At 34.4% G+C, this 15,616-nt stretch overlaps 3 protein-coding genes across 9 annotated transcripts in view; 2 read left to right on the top strand and 1 right to left on the bottom strand.

The window, feature by feature from the left end:
- The window catches only part of rps6ka3b (ribosomal protein S6 kinase, polypeptide 3b), a 40,127-nt gene extending 32,241 nt beyond the window's left edge, over nucleotides 1–7,886 (top strand). For 5 of the 7 annotated variants that reach the window (XM_081352025.1, XM_081352020.1, XM_081352023.1 and 2 more), the window contains 11 exons: nucleotides 394–458; nucleotides 539–641; nucleotides 833–954; nucleotides 1,095–1,220; nucleotides 1,902–1,991; nucleotides 2,477–2,635; nucleotides 4,766–4,927; nucleotides 5,006–5,082; nucleotides 5,155–5,272; nucleotides 5,350–5,490; nucleotides 6,593–7,886. In XM_081352025.1, the coding sequence (XP_081208151.1) occupies nucleotides 394–458; nucleotides 539–641; nucleotides 833–954; nucleotides 1,095–1,220; nucleotides 1,902–1,991; nucleotides 2,477–2,635; nucleotides 4,766–4,927; nucleotides 5,006–5,082; nucleotides 5,155–5,272; nucleotides 5,350–5,490; nucleotides 6,593–6,715 (1,286 nt within the window). In that variant the 3' untranslated portion in view covers nucleotides 6,716–7,886. The remainder of the gene's footprint in view (nucleotides 1–393; nucleotides 459–538; nucleotides 642–832; nucleotides 955–1,094; nucleotides 1,221–1,901; nucleotides 1,992–2,476; nucleotides 2,636–4,765; nucleotides 4,928–5,005; nucleotides 5,083–5,154; nucleotides 5,273–5,349; nucleotides 5,491–6,592) is intronic. The other 2 variants (XM_081352021.1, XM_081352024.1) reach the window with 2 other exon arrangements.
- An 831-nt stretch (nucleotides 7,887–8,717) lies between these two features.
- Nucleotides 8,718–11,923, bottom strand: LOC308682609 (uncharacterized protein). The gene is made up of 2 exons (XM_081352439.1): nucleotides 11,442–11,923; nucleotides 8,718–10,147 (listed from the first exon to the last, which is right to left on the bottom strand). The coding sequence occupies exons 1-2, from the start codon at nucleotides 11,730–11,732 to the stop codon at nucleotides 9,056–9,058; spliced, it is 1,383 nt and encodes a 460-aa protein (XP_081208565.1). The 5' UTR covers nucleotides 11,733–11,923; the 3' UTR covers nucleotides 8,718–9,055.
- Nucleotides 11,924–12,121: 198 nt separating this feature from the next.
- eif1axb (eukaryotic translation initiation factor 1A X-linked b) lies at nucleotides 12,122–15,332 on the top strand. The gene is made up of 7 exons (XM_081353286.1): nucleotides 12,122–12,336; nucleotides 12,828–12,911; nucleotides 12,994–13,097; nucleotides 13,410–13,460; nucleotides 13,929–14,010; nucleotides 14,149–14,240; nucleotides 14,374–15,332. Exons 1-7 carry the CDS (start codon nucleotides 12,321–12,323, stop codon nucleotides 14,377–14,379), a joined length of 435 nt encoding a protein of 144 aa, XP_081209412.1. The 5' UTR covers nucleotides 12,122–12,320; the 3' UTR covers nucleotides 14,380–15,332.
- Nucleotides 15,333–15,616: the final 284 nt, after the last annotated feature.

Below are 15,616 nucleotides of genomic sequence, written 5' to 3'. Positions count from 1 at the left end.
TCAAAAAATGTCAAGCAGCACAACTGATTTCAACATTGATAATGATAATAAATGTTTCTTGAGCGGCAAATTTCTGAAGTAACATGTGACACTGAAAACTGGAGTAATTATGCTGAAAATTCAGCTTTGCCATCACAGGAATAAATTACATTTTAAAATATATTAAAATAGAAAACAGTTTTTTTAAATTATAATAATATTTCACAATATTACTGTTTTACTGTATGTTTGATCAAATATATGCAGACTTAGTTGCCTAAAAGTCTTTCAAAAGCATTAAAAAATCTTACCGACCCCAAACTATGAACAGTAGTGTATTAGGCTGACTAGACGTTCATTTCTGTATTATGAGTTCTGCATATTTGATTTGAACTTGACTATGCTTGTGTGCAGGTGCTGGTGCAGATGGAGTTGAAGAGATAAAGAGACACTCGTTTTATTCTACCATTGACTGGAATGTAAGTATTTACAGGAACGTGCATTTACAATGAAGAAGTGACACTCTTTTAAAGGTTTTTTCATGACTTGTTTGTCTAAGAAACTATTTAGAAGAGAGCTTCACCCGCCCTTCAAACCAGCCTCTGGGAGACCAGACGACACTTTCTACTTTGACCCAGAATTTACAGCAAAAACTCCCAAAGGTACATCAGCTTATAACCGACTGTGTCTGACCCTAGATCAGGTAGACTGTGTTTGCCGTCCGTCTTTAATCCCCTTTCAGACAAATACATAAAAACCTATTTAATTAAATGCTTCTAGGCCTTTTGAAATCTGTCAGATTATTTGATGGTGTATTTAATGAGTAGATCAAAACCGCTGTGTTTTTGTTCAGACTCACCAGGTGTACCCCCTAGTGCCAATGCCAATCAACTCTTCAGAGGTTTTAGTTTTGTGGCCATCAGCTCAGAAGAAGAGTCTCAACCCCTGCAGAACAGTATGAGCTCTATAGTTCAGGTATACACTCTTACGGAGAACACATTTTACTCCAAATTAAGCCTCTGTCCTCATAGTATATGCTGTAATGACTGTGTTTAAGGTCTAGTTATGAGTCATATTTTATGTCAGCATTACATCTGGTTGTTTTCTGTCTGTAGCAGCTTCACAGAAACGTGTCACAGTTTAATGACGCATATGAGGTGAAGGAGGATATCGGAGTTGGCTCGTATTCTATCTGCAGACGCTGCATACAGAAAAGCACAGGCATGGAGTATGCCGTGAAGGTGAGGAGAGAGTTATATTAAACCAACACACTTTCATTAAGGCAGTAAATCTCAAATAGACCGCCCAGAACACCTTGGCAAATTGATCGCAACAGAAACCGGTACTGGTCAATATTGGATATTTAATTATGCATGTTGATTTCCCATATGTATGCTTACATTTAGATTAAAAATAAAATACTAAAAACTAAAACCAGTATAAATGTGAAGAGTGAAAAAGGGATATTTCATATTTGGTTTTGAGATTTGCTAAATTAGTAACGTTTTTAAATATAGAAATAAGTTTTTTAAATTATACTTTAAATAAGCATTTAAGAAGTTATTTTTAATATTTAAAAGCACTACTAATTTAATAACACTGTTTTGATTTGTAATATTCTGTAGATTATAATGCCAAAATTCATTTGTTGCAATTAAAGCAATTAGTTTTAGGTTTTATTTTTTTATTTTTTTATTATTTAGACATTTAAACATTATTTTTGTATTATTTAGTCTAGAATTTCTCTGTTAATTAATTAATAATAAATGAAATAATTATGAGCTATTGGACAGAATTTTAATTTCAGCCCATCCCTACTAAAACTGTTCTTTAAAAGCATTTCTGGCCTTTTCCAAGACAATTTTTTACTGCCTGTGTTTCCTGGACATTGTGATTAATGTCTCTATATATTTTATGTTTAGATAATCAATAAAGCTAAACGGGATCCAACGGATGAGGTGGAAATTCTGTTACGCTATGGACAACATCCAAATATAATCACCTTGAAAGACGTGAGTGTTTAAAAACAAGGATGCAGTCTTTTTATTTTCATCTATCAGGATGGAAAACAATAGTCTGCGGGGGCAGACTCCGAGCTTTGTCTTATTGGCCGAATGCAATTATATTAAGATAATGTCTTGTTCTTTTCAAAGAGCATTGATGTGTTTACCTGAAACCGATTCTGCTCTGACATTTCCGGAATGAGGGAATAGTGTAATGAGTTCCTGCTCTTTACCGTCTCTCCTGGAAATTACTCAGAGCAGGTTATCCATTATTGTTTCCAGTATGTTTCCACACATTAGAAATGCATCTGATTCAAGTGTACCTTGATTGGTTTCAAACACAAAATTCATTTTGTTGCAAATATAAACATCCTTAATCATATTGTTATGTAATGCAGAACACATTGCAATAGCATTTAATGAAAAGTGAAGGTAGTAATAAAATAGAAGAGATTATCCATGATAAACTAATATTACTATGTCGCTGTTTGCAGGTGTACGATGATGGCCGCTCAGTGTATCTGGTGACAGAACTGCTAAAGGGAGGGGAATTGCTGGATAAGATCCTCAGGCAGAAGTTCTTCTCAGAACGGGAGGCCAGCGCTGTGTTGTACACCATCACAAAGACTGTGGAGTACCTGCACACTCAAGGGGTATGAAACCACTCAAACTATAGGAAAGAACAAACTGTAAAATGTGTGCCGCAATTCAATATGTTGAAACTTAAAGCCCAGCTCAAGTACGTTAAGATTGTGATCTTGGGAAAACAAATGAAGCTTTGTGAGACCGTGCCTCTGGTGTCTTACCACATTCTGGTTTATAATGGCTCTAATGTAGAGATACTCAAGAGGGGCACATTCAGACCGCAATAGAGGCAAAAGCCTGTAATATGCACTACTGTTAGAAAGTATGGGGTCGGTACGATAAAAAAAAAAAAATCTCTGAACGCTTACCAATACTGCATTTATTTGATCAAAAATACAGTAAAAGCAGTAATATTCTGAAATATTATTACAATTTAATGTAATTGTTTTCTATTATAATATTAAAAATATATATATATAATGAATTTTCAGCATCATTACTCCAGTCTTCAGTGTCACATGATCCTTCAGAAATCATGCTAATGTGCTGATTGGCTGCTCAAGAACATTTCTTATTATTATCAGTGTTGAAAACAGCTGTTTAATCATTTTGTGGAAACCAGGATACATTTTTAAGGACTCTTTGTTGAATAGAAAGTTCAAATAAACAACCTTTATTTGAAATAGAGATAGTTTTTAACATTATAAATGTTTTTACAGTCACTTTTGATCAATTGAATGTGTCCTTGTTGAATAAAATCATTCTGACCCCAACATTTTTGAAACGATCATTCTGACCCACATTTTTTTAAACATATTGTGTGCGTGCGTGTGTGTGTGTGTGTGTGTGGCCTATTAAGCACTTCATTATGGGGACAAAATGAGCTGTTTTCCTCATGGGGACTAAAAAATTTTCCCACAAAGATGGCAATATCTGATATTCTTGTGGGGTCTTTTTTTTGTCCCCATGAGGAAAACAGCTTAGAAATCATTCTAAGTGATGTTTTTTGAAAATGTAAAAATGCAGAAAGTTTTCTGTGATGGGTAGGTTTAGGTGTAGGGTTAGTGTAAAGGGAAAGAACAGTTTTTACAGTATAAAAATAATTTTGTCTATGGAAAGTAAAACATGAAAACACAACGTGTGTGTACTTTGTATATGTATATCATTATTATTATAAATAAATAAAATGATAATATTCCTTTTTACAAAAGTTGATTCAGGGATGTGATTTTTCTGTATTTATACGGATTTCCATGGGGTGGGAAGGTGATTACTGTATTTTATGATTGAAATCAATTACTAAACAATTAATAAATCAACTCAAATATTAAGTTTTTTAATATATTAATGTCATGCACGGATTGCTTCTGACAGCCCTGCACGAGCTCGCGCCGCCATCTGCCAGACACCCTCAGCATGTTAGCCAGGTCAATGGGCTAAATGCGAGTAAAAGCTGGCATTAAAACGGTGTTACTCGCCAATTGCCCGATAACTTTTTTTTATGAATTTTGACAATGCATGGTTGTGAGAATGTGATACGGCTTAGTGCGTTAATTATATAAATATATGCCTGGTTTTACAGACAAGGCTTAAAGGAATAGTTCACTTTAAAATGAAAATTCTGTCATCATATACTCACCCTCATGTTGTTTCAAACCTGTATGAATTTCTTTCTTCTGCTGAACAGAAAGGAAGATATTTAGAAGAATGTCAGTAACCAGATGGTACCATTGACTTCCATAGTAGGAAAAAAATATACTATGGAAGTCAATGGGACAAAAACTGTCTGGTTACTGACATTCTTCTAAATATCTTCCTTTCTGTTCAGCAGAAGAAAGAAATTCATACAGGTTTGAAACAACATGAGGGTGAGTATATGATGACAGAATTTTCATTTTAAAAGTGAACTATTCCTTTAAGCCTAGTCCCAAACTAAAATGCATGTTTAAGCTCTTTTAACTGAAAGCAACTTGCACTGATGTATTTTAAAATTACAGTGCAATTGTTTTCTCAAGATGCAAACCAGTATTGTTTTTATTTTATAAGGCACGTTTATAAAAGCCTCTTAAATGAACGCAAAGAAATTAAGACAACCATACATGTTATAATTGTAATTTTACTGTTGTTCTGTAAAATAATGGGCCTAAATCATATGCACATTTTGAGCTCCTTGGTTCTAATGTAAACTTCCTATTCAGGTGGTTCACAGGGATCTAAAGCCCAGTAACATCCTTTATGTTGATGAATCTGGGAATCCCGAGTCCATCAGGATCTGCGACTTCGGCTTTGCCAAGCAGCTGAGAGCGGAAAACGGACTGCTGATGACGCCATGTTATACTGCCAACTTTGTGGCCCCAGAGGTACGTTTTTCAGGTGGCACAATATTTCATCAAATAAATGTGAGTTTCTTGATCGGAGAACATCACTTTGGTCCCCAGGTGCTGAAGAAACAGGGTTATGATGCTGCCTGTGATATCTGGAGTTTAGGTGTCCTTCTGTACACAATGTTAACTGGGTAAGTATTTAAACTTAGCACTATAGTTTTCAAAATGTGTTTCTATTCAACTGACATCAAGCTTTTTCTCAGATTTACGCCATTTGCTAATGGCCCCGAGGACACGCCGGAGGAGATTCTGGCCCGGATCGGCAGTGGGAAGTTTTCTCTCACTGGCGGATACTGGAACTCTGTTTCACTCGAGGCAAAGGTGCCCAGCTGAGAAGAGCATCTGAATATACACTTCAAAACAGGACAAAAATAATCATTCGTTGTTGTTCTCTACAGGACTTGGTGTCTAAGATGTTGCATGTAGACCCTCATCAGAGACTAACAGCTGCACAGGTGTTGAGACATCCCTGGATCGTTCACAAAGACCAGCTCCCCAAATACCAGCTGAACAGACACGACGCCCCCCATCTGGTTAAGGTTTGGTCCTGTCTGCACACTGAAACATCTTAAAGTGTTCACATAAATATTTTACTCTGCCCCTGAAATGCTTCACACGGTTCCCAAGGTTTTTTGCTCAGCTGTTGAATCAGATAGATATTCTGTTTATAAAATATACACTACCGGTCAAAAGTTTGAAAACATTACTATTTTTAATGTCTTTGAAAGAAGTCTCTTATGCTCATCAAGCCTGCATTTATTTGATCAAAAATACAGAAAAAACTGTAATATTGTGAAATATTATCACAATTTAAAATAATGGTTTTCAATTTTAATATGCTTTAAAATATAATTTCTGTGATGTAAAGCTGAATTTTCATTAGCCATTACTCCAGTCTTCAGTGTCACATGATCCTTCAGAAATCATTCTAATATGTTGATTTATTATCAATGTTGTGCTGCTTAATATTTTTTATGACCTGTGATACTTTTTTCAGGATTCTTTTATGAATAAAAAGTTTTTAAAAAAGAGCAGTGTTTATTTAAAATAGAAATCTTTTGTAACAATATACACTACAGTTTTTTTTTTTTTTTTGAAAGAAATGGAATTCAGCAAGGATGTGTTGAATTGATAAAAATGATAAAAAATAAGGATTTATATTGTTAGAAAAGATTTCTATTTTGAATAAATGCTGTTCTTTTTAACTTAAAAAAAAAAGTATCACGGGTTCCAAAAAAATATTAAGCAGCACAACGGTTTTCAACATTGATAATAACTGAGTATAAATTAAGCATATTAGAATGATTTGTGAAGGATCATGTGACACTGAAGACTGGAGTAATGATGCTGAGAATTCAGCTTTTCATCACAGAAAGAAATTATATATACGATAATTTTGACCCATACAATGTATTATCGGCTATTGCCACAAATATACCCGTGCGACTTATGACTGGCTTTGTGATCCAGGGTCACATATATATATATATATATATATATACATATAAACCATAAATATTAGTTATGGTAGGGAAATTATGGAAAGAATTTCATTAAGGTGTAGAAAAATAATTTTCAACCTGACACTTTGACAGGACAGTTTAATTAAGCAAGTTTTGTGTGAAATCTTTTCTCCTGTAGGGGGCGATGGCTGCTACATACTCTGCCTTGAATAGGAGCGTTCCTCCCGTGCTGGAGCCCGTGGGCTGTTCTATTCTTGCTCAGCGCAGAGGAGTGAAAAAACTGACCTCCACTGCTTTATGAGCTAATACCTTCCACCTCCAACCCCCGTGACCTCTAGCTTGGTTTGAGCACAGCCTGAACTCGGCTTGCTTGCTGCCCACCTTGTGTCGAGGCCTTTAGAATCAAGTGTAGATTCTGAGGACCTCTGGTGGACACTCAAAATCTTCCTTCACTGGTTACTTCGAGGGCACAACAGTTCGCCCTGTACAATCATGCCTCTGCTTCCAAACGCAAACCGTTGAAGAATCTGTGGACTATTTCTGAGGAGCTAATTATGTATGAATATAAGCATACTGTAAAAAAAAAAAAGCTAAGATGTAAATGTATTCAGGGAGGATGGGGATTTTGGAGGATGACAACAAATTCCTGCACCAAACCGTGAACACAGTTGCGAAAAGCTCCAGTTGTATGGGAAATGTTCCTCTCAGTTCGACACTGATTATTAAAATTGTATCCTGTTCTGCTCTACTATTTTACATCAGGAACGCCATATAGCATATTTAAACCCCACCAAACCATAACTGCTATGGTGTATCCCAGCAAACCTTGTGCTCCTGTCATCTTTTAACAACAAACTAAGACAAAACCCTCTCGGCAGACCCATACGAGACTGTAAGTCGAGTCTGAATGTTTGTGTGACGGCTGCTGGCGTTAATGTGAACGAGGTCCAAAGCACAAAACATGCGGTGGGAGGCCTACATGTAAACGGCACAGAATGTCAAATAGAGAACTCAGGTGAAACGCAATACATTATAAAAAAAATTAAATAAGCTGGGACGTAAATGTATACGGCTGTATCGCCTCACCTAAAACCTGCTGACCTGTGTATTTGTTTGTATGTAGGGATGTACAGAGATATATGTAGTGACTTTTTTTAAGTGACTACTTACAGCCTTGACATATTTTTATAAATGTGCATGGGCAAGATGCTATATTAGCTAGTAGCTCTGTGGAAGTGGTCATGTTTATGAGCATGACTGATTATGCCCCCCCCCCCCACTTCTAATTCCTTGCAGGTTTGTGGGGTTTTTTTTTGAGCAATTTTAAATAAGATGTACATTTTCTTTTCATCTCAGTTGTATTTTTCCTGTCTTGGAAGAGAGCTAGAAATGTTGCTGTCCATAAAAGCTGCTATCCTGTTCTTTCTTTTGTACATGTAGAAAATAAATTTTGCCATTTTTTAATGACTGTGAATGTTTTTTGCACTGTTTTCAATTTTTGTTTTTAGAAACCACATTAAAGGGTTCGTCACACAATACTTGCGAACGTGGGTGAGCCAAAGTGCAAGCAAAGAAAAAGATTTTTGTCTTGTGCTGCATGTAAAATATTCAGATTTGGTGAACTCTGACCTCTAATTTTGCATAGCACATTTGAGGATCTGAATCACATATTGACCTTATGCAAAGAATACAAACTTCAAAGTTACATGGCTGACAGTGTTGCTGGAAACAGTATTTTTTTAACACTATTTCTAATTTAGAATGTAGAAAAATCTGTTAATTATTAATTTTGCGTGCTTGAGTGTGTGACTAAAAATGTTAAATATATATACAATACCATTCAAAATTTTGGGGTCAGTAAGATTGCTTTTGATTTAAAGAAAAAAAAGTATTTATTGCTCACCAAGCCTACATTTATTTGATCAAAAATAATAAAAACATTAATATTGTAAAATATTAATATTAATTCGAATTTTAAAAATGTAATTTATTCATGTAATGGCAAAGCTCTTTCAGAAATCATTCTAATATGCTGTTTCCTTAAGAAACATTTCTTATTATTATCAATGTTGATATTTTTGCAACTTAATATTTTTGTGAAAACCATGATACATTTTTTCAGGATTATTTGATAAATACATAAAATCTTTTGTAACATTACGTCTTTACTATCACTTTTGATTCATTTAATACGTCCTTATTGAATAAAAGTATTAATTTCTATAACTATATCACTTAAATTTAGAAAATCTGTCCAATGCATCTCTTCATACCAATTTCTTAAATGAAAGACAAAAGTATTTCATAAAAATGCATTTTAATTGTGATTTTAAGAAATGCATCTTACAAAGTACATGTCTATGTGAATATGCACATAAAATGTTTTTAGAATGTCTAAACATTAATAGCAGCAAAACATTATTACTAATACCGCAGAGACATAATACAGAAATCTGCCTACAATATTTAGTTAACAGTGTAACTAAACTTAAAACATTTTAATTGGATTAGGCTCTTAGATTTAATCATAATCCTGACTATTGAAATAAAAAAATAGTTTGCCTCGGGTAAACTAAAGGGTTTATACTTAATTTAACAAAATGTATACAGTACTAGTTTAAAACTTGTTTAAACTGAGATCTCATTGTGTGCCAGCGCTGTCCTCGCTCTTCTTCTCCTCTTCATGGTTGTCTTGAGGAAGTTCCTTTTCCAGAACCATTCCAGACTCCACTGTTGACAGATCCAATGAACTCTCAGCAAGAACTTCCATCTCATCTTCGCTGAGTGGTTCCATCATGGCCTCTTCCTCCATCATGGCCTCTTCCTCGATTCCTCCTTCTGAATTGATTGGTTGGTTCTCAGCAGACTCTTCGGGCTTCTGCTCATGTGTGAGCATGTGTGCCGGGTAGCCTCGCTGTGAGAGATATATTTTGCAGATGTCACAGTAGTACGGGGTCATCACATTGTGCTTGTCCATGTGTTTGATGTAGCCATTGACTCTTAGAAAGCCCTTGTCGCAGGTCTTGCACAAGAGTTTTTCTCCAGCGTGAGAGGATTTGAGGTGCTGAACGAGGGAACCTCTGAACTGAAAGGTCTTTTCACAGATTGGGCAGGTGCACGTAAGTTTGGATGAGTGATGCTTCATGTGAGCAACGAGAGCAACTTTGTAGCCGAAACGTCTGGGACATAAGTGGCAGGTGAACGGCATGGTCGACTCTGCATCCTCGTGAACCTTCTGGTGAGCTTTCAAAAAAGCCTGATGGGCAAAGCCTTTTCCACACTGTTGACACCCAAACCTCCCATCGGGATTCTCCCTAGTGTGTACGACTCGATGCCGCAAAAGGAGACGCATTTCGTTAAACTTCTCCCCACAAGTCGAACACATATACAACCTTTCTTTAACTTCAGATTTGGTTTTCTTCTTACCGTGAATAGCACGTTGATGCTTCATTAGGTTGCGTCTACTACGAAACCTCTGGCCACAAGTTAAACAGCTGATATACTTTCTTTTGACATGATCTTCTTTATTCTCAAAGATGACGGTCGAAATACAGTCTTCTGTGACGGCCAGCTCACTCTCCTCATATTTAACACACTCATCCTGCTCTTGTCCAGATGTCATGTTGGCACTCAGCTCATATTCAAGAGGCTCCTCTTTGACACAAGCAAGTGAAATGGGCTCAGAAATTGTGATTTTGCATGTTTCATCTTCCACACTCTCATCTTCTGCTTCCTGTCAGATCCAAAACAGAATCCAGTACATTATTACAAAACAGATTTGTTTAGATACAGTAAATATAAGTATATATATATATAGAGAGAGAGAGAGAGAGAATTTTTATATAAAACATGGATGTTGAATTATATGTAATTACATTTAATGTGTATATTCATTTTTTATGTAATTATTACATAAAAAATAAATGTGAATATGATATATATATATATATAATATATATATTCCTTCAGAAATCATTCTAATATGATGATTTGATGCTCAAGAAACATTCATTATTATTATCAATGTTGAAAACAATTGTGTACATTTTTATTTGATGATGCTATGATGAATAGAAAGTTCAAAAGAACAGCATTTATCTGAAATCTAAAGCTTTTTTAACATTAAACACTACCGTTCAAAAGTTTGGGGTCAGTAAGAATTTTAATTTTATTTTCGGCGGAAAGAAATAAAATAAATCAATACTTTTATTCATCAAGGATGAGTTAAACTGATCAAAAGTTACAGTAAAGACATTTATAATGTTAGAAAATATTCTATTTTAAATAAATGCTGTTCTTTTGAACTTTCTATTCATCAAAGAATTTTGAAAAAAATTTGTACACAACTGTTTTCAACATTGATAATAATAAAGAATATTTTTGAGCATCAAATCATCATATGTGAATGATTTCTGAAGGATCATGTGACACTGAAGACTGGAGTAATGATGCTGAAAATTCAGCTTTGATCACAGGAATAAATTAGTTTAAAATATAGTAAAATAAAAAACAGTAATTTTAAATTGTCATAATATTTCACAATATTACTGTTTTTTTTATTGTTTTTTTTATCAAATAAATGCAGCCTTGGTGAGCAGAAGATACTTCTTTTAAAAACATTAAAAATCTGACCCCAAACAATTGAGTGTATATATATATATATATAACCATTTAATATCTAATCTATATTATATCTAAAATGAATTTGTACATTAAATATAACTATATAATTAAAATAGGTAACACTTTATTTTACAGTGTCCATGTTACATGTACTTACCATAGTAATAACAGTAAATTATGCATAATTACATGCAACTAACCCTACAACCCAATCCTAATCCTACCTTATCCCTATAGTAAGTAAGTTACATGTTGTTAAATAATATTACACAGTACTTAGTTAAATATATAATTACACTTTAACAATTACACCTTAAAATAAAGTGTAACCTTAAAATATAAATGTCCAATGAATGAAAACTAATGGAAAAAAAAAATAATAATAATTAGCCATCTTAACTTACCCGTATCTCCTTTTCCGTCTCAGATGATCGATGAACAGTATGTACAGTAGGAACAGCATCCACGCTTAGTATCATACATGTGGTGTAACCCAGATCCATTTTGAAGTAGTTCTCCTCGGAGAAATGATCCCCACACACCCGGCATGAAGGGCTCGCGTTTTCCTCATCAGCTTTACTGTCTTTAATAAACTTTAACCAAAGTTTGCGTCTTTTCGGATCCTTGGGTAGCATATAATGAATAATGGTTTCCGATCGGTTCGGGCAACCACCTACTACACATTTATGTACCATAATGTTTACGATCTAACTGGATTTAGGCTTTAATATGGAATGTTTAGACTATGTAAACAATATGATATTTGCATTCAGATTGCTTGCTATCTCTTGTTGATCATAGTAGATAATCCAACTTTAAGAAGTACAGGCAAAAAATGTTCAAAACAAACCTCAATGCGGTTTCTTCAGATGTTACTGACGTTAACGATGAAATTGTCGCCCCCTACCGGATAGGAGGACGGAACCTTCCCGAAATATAATTTTTCCTTTTCTCTTTTAGTTCCAATGACCTAATAAAAAAAATATATATATATTTATCATATATTACAATATCAGAACAGATAAGATCATAATAAATTATATTTAATCCACTGCTATAAAAACAAATGGGCGTTTGCGGTTGTGATGTGAATAAAGTTTTGCGCTGTTGAATCTTGAATGAAGCAAGCAATCTGCGCATGCGTCATTCTCAGCTTTTCTCGCTACTAGCGGCGCTGAACAGCTCACTATAGCATGTTTGAGAAGTAAACTATTTGACATATGGTTATAATTTCCTGACGTTTCGAAACATTATACGAGAGTCGTCGACGTGATTGAAAGAACATGCCGAAAAACAAAGGTAAGGTGGTTTCTTAAGACAACTGTAAGAGATGTTAGCCTTGAATTTAGCAAACAGGGTAACGTGAGCTGTTGCGCGAGATATTCAATGTAGCAGCTCATTGTCAATGTTTGATGTTCAATTTTGCCAAAAAAAAATGTTTTTAAATAATTTTTTGGGCCTTTAAGCTCATAAAACGAAATGAAATATTCTGTCAGGTAATGAGAGGGATGCTCTCGGCCGCTGTAACGTTACGCAGGAAACACATTTAGTGTTACAGTTAAGACTTATATAATATTGTTACTTATAATTATCAAACTAATATTTCTAGGAGGGCTCCTACATGCTTAAGTTGCCCAACAAATAAACATGAAATGAACAATAGATCAAAATCATCCATGCTGGATGTACTTTGCTCTGTCATTAGGCAACATTTGCAGTGTAGTGTTAATGAGAAGACTTTGTTCCATGTGTATAATGTCATCTGATTCATTTTATATCTCTGTATCCAGGTAAAGGAGGAAAAAATCGGCGGCGTGGTAAGAATGAGAATGAATCTGAGAAAAGGGAGCTGGTGTTTAAAGAGGATGGACAAGGTATGTTGTAATACTCTTCCATTTAATAAACATTCTGCCTTTCCTTGAAATGCTTTTAGTTTGATCATTTGTTGTCTTCTAGAATATGCTCAGGTCATCAAGATGTTGGGAAATGGGAGATTGGAGGCCATGTGTTTTGATGGAGTCAAACGGCTTTGTCACATCAGAGGAAAACTCCGGAAAAAGGTGCGCTTTACTTTTCAGGCTAAATGCAGATTCGGCGTTTTCATCGCTTTGTGAATGAGCTTGACTCGACTGATTATCAAAAGTTTAGGCCAATCAGTCAGTATTGTTTGAATGAACTAAATAATTGATGTAACTAATCATGTTGTGTATGGATTTTTTTATGTATGCTGGAAAACGTAAGCATAGGACAAAATAATGTTCTGAAATAAAAATGTATCTGCTTAAAATGATTATATTGTTCTTTAACAAGAAATCCAAAGACGCATTTGTCTTGTCATTTATTGTCATATGCTTTTTGTTTCTTAAATTTAGGTGTGGATTAACACGTCAGACATTATACTCATTGGATTAAGAGACTACCAGGTTTGTTTAAATATTCTTTTTTAATTTAGTATGATTATACTAATATAATAAATATAGCTATAGATATAATTATTTATAGTCATTGTATTAATGGGCTATCAGGGGCTGTTTACATAAATTGCTAAGACTAGTTTTACAAGTTAGTCATTAATTTTTTTTCTTGTACTTAAGACACAGTCTTAACATAAAGGCTATGTTTATGCGACTGGCAGGAGCAGGTTTGTTAAATATTTCTTAATTTAACAATTATATATTCTAATAATATAACACATAATATAGCTATATAATGCAAATAAAATATATAACTGTTGCCAGGAAAGATATGAATTCTCAATATCACTTAAAAGCTTTACTCTTGTAAATTAAAAAACTAATTCTGCTTTTGAAACTACTATAGAGTTCTTTAATGCAAGGTTTTTTTTTATGGAGTGAATATCTGACACTTTAAATTCTGAAATCTCTTATCAGGATAACAAAGCAGATGTCATTTTGAAGTATAATGCTGATGAAGCTCGGAGTCTGAAAGCCTATGGAGAGCTTCCAGAACACGGTGAGTATATTCGGAGAAACGTAACCTCTACTAGGCAGTTCTTGATGAAAAGAGGTTCTTGGCTTGCAATATGCTGATCTTTTTGCTGCGCTGTATTAAATGTCATGTCATTAAATTCTCACTTTTGGTGCCTTGCAGCCAAAATCAACGAGACTGATACCTTCGGGCCTGGTGATGATGATGAGATTCAGTTTGATGATATTGGTGATGATGATGAAGACATTGATGATGTAAGTACTGAAGCAGTCTTGTATTCATCAGAAGATTAAGATTGTTTTGAGTGTTCATTGAAATGATGCAAGTAGTCAGTACATCAGTTTTTATCTGTGTTTGTTCTGACAATACTATATATCTATTCTGCAGATCTAAGAGGAAGAAGCAGGGAAGTGAATGTTTTTCAGCCTGAAGCGACAATATCCCCCCCCCCCCCCCCCCCCCCGTGAAGTTTCCCCTCCATCATTATGTACACTGAGGCTCAATTTTTGGTTTCTCTTACTAAACACATAACTGCATTTTCACTTTCAATCCATTTTGTTATCTTTTAATGTATTTATATTGATTTCACATCAAGTGGAATTTAGTTACAAGTACAGAATCTATGGATTCGCAATAAAAAAGATAACCAATTTTATGTTTGGTCTTGCGGTCTGTATCCTAATAGACATGTTCACATGTTCTGTAAAGGTGAGTGAAACTCCCATGAGCAAAGCTGATACCTCTAAAATGCCTCTTGCCTTTTTTTTGAATGTTTTTGAAGTCTCTTAAGATTTACTGGTCACAAAATTGATGCGATGGACAATGCATTTAGTCAAAAAAAGCTTGTCTCTGATTAGCATTGTTTCAATCCATCCTAGTTTTCTTTTTTGTGTTTTTGTCTATTTCAAATGATGATAATACTAATTTTACAGGGCTGCTGAAACTGAATTTATGAAAGTAACTAATCTTGAAGCTCTGTATTATTTCAGTTGATACTCAGTTACAGCTCAATACTAAACTACAGTAAACATCAGCAACTGAAATATTTGTAAGATGAAAAAGGAAACAATTTTTTACTTTCTAAAATGATAGCTCACAAAGCAAGTAACCAGAATGAGCGAATATTTTTGTACGCAAATAGGCTAATCAATACAAGAATAATGAAAGTTTATTGATTGCATTCTTGCAAGAACTGGCCCTTTTGACTGAGCTTGTTGGTTATAATTTGTTATTTTATGTGTATTGTTTTGATGAGCTAACAATGGTTGCTTTTTGTCCTCTGTTGATTTTGATCAGAAACCCTGTGATTTTGAAATAAAATTCAACAACATTCAGTATCCTAGAAATGTGTATTTTAAGCCTTTGTAAATATTCACTTTTTACCTCCAGTGTTTGTAAAATGTACAAAATGACCATATACGATATTGTCTTTATTGTTGCAGATATTTTGTGTTTGATGTGGATATAAAATAGGCAGTATAATTATAATAAGTGTATGTCTAGCCACAGGCTTCAGTGATATTAGTCACTGTTTGTTTTTCGCCCTGTCACGTGTGTTGCAGTGTGAAAAACAAAGGTAGCCTAATGCACATGCGTATATATTCTTAATAATGTCGTATTTGGCTTGTGG

This window comes from Scardinius erythrophthalmus (assembly GCF_964197995.2).
Source record: "Scardinius erythrophthalmus genome assembly, chromosome: 22".
NCBI classification, from domain to species: Eukaryota; Metazoa; Chordata; class Actinopteri; order Cypriniformes; family Leuciscidae; genus Scardinius; species Scardinius erythrophthalmus.
Note: the sequence above shows the minus strand (reverse complement) of the source record. Positions and strands in the feature narration are given on the sequence as shown.

Coding starts and splice junctions, on each gene's coding strand:
- eif1axb (XM_081353286.1), top strand. Junction 13,461..13,928: donor TTGGATTAAGAGACTACCAG/GTTTGTTTAAAT, acceptor ATCTCTTATCAG/GATAACAAAGCAGATGTCAT. Junction 14,011..14,148: donor TGGAGAGCTTCCAGAACACG/GTGAGTATATTC, acceptor GGTGCCTTGCAG/CCAAAATCAACGAGACTGAT.
- LOC308682609 (XM_081352439.1), bottom strand. CDS start 11,732: ATGGTACATAAATGTGTAGTAGGTGGTTGCCCGAACCGATCGGAAACC. Junction 10,148..11,441: donor AGACGGAAAAGGAGATACGG/GTAAGTTAAGAT, acceptor TGGATCTGACAG/GAAGCAGAAGATGAGAGTGT.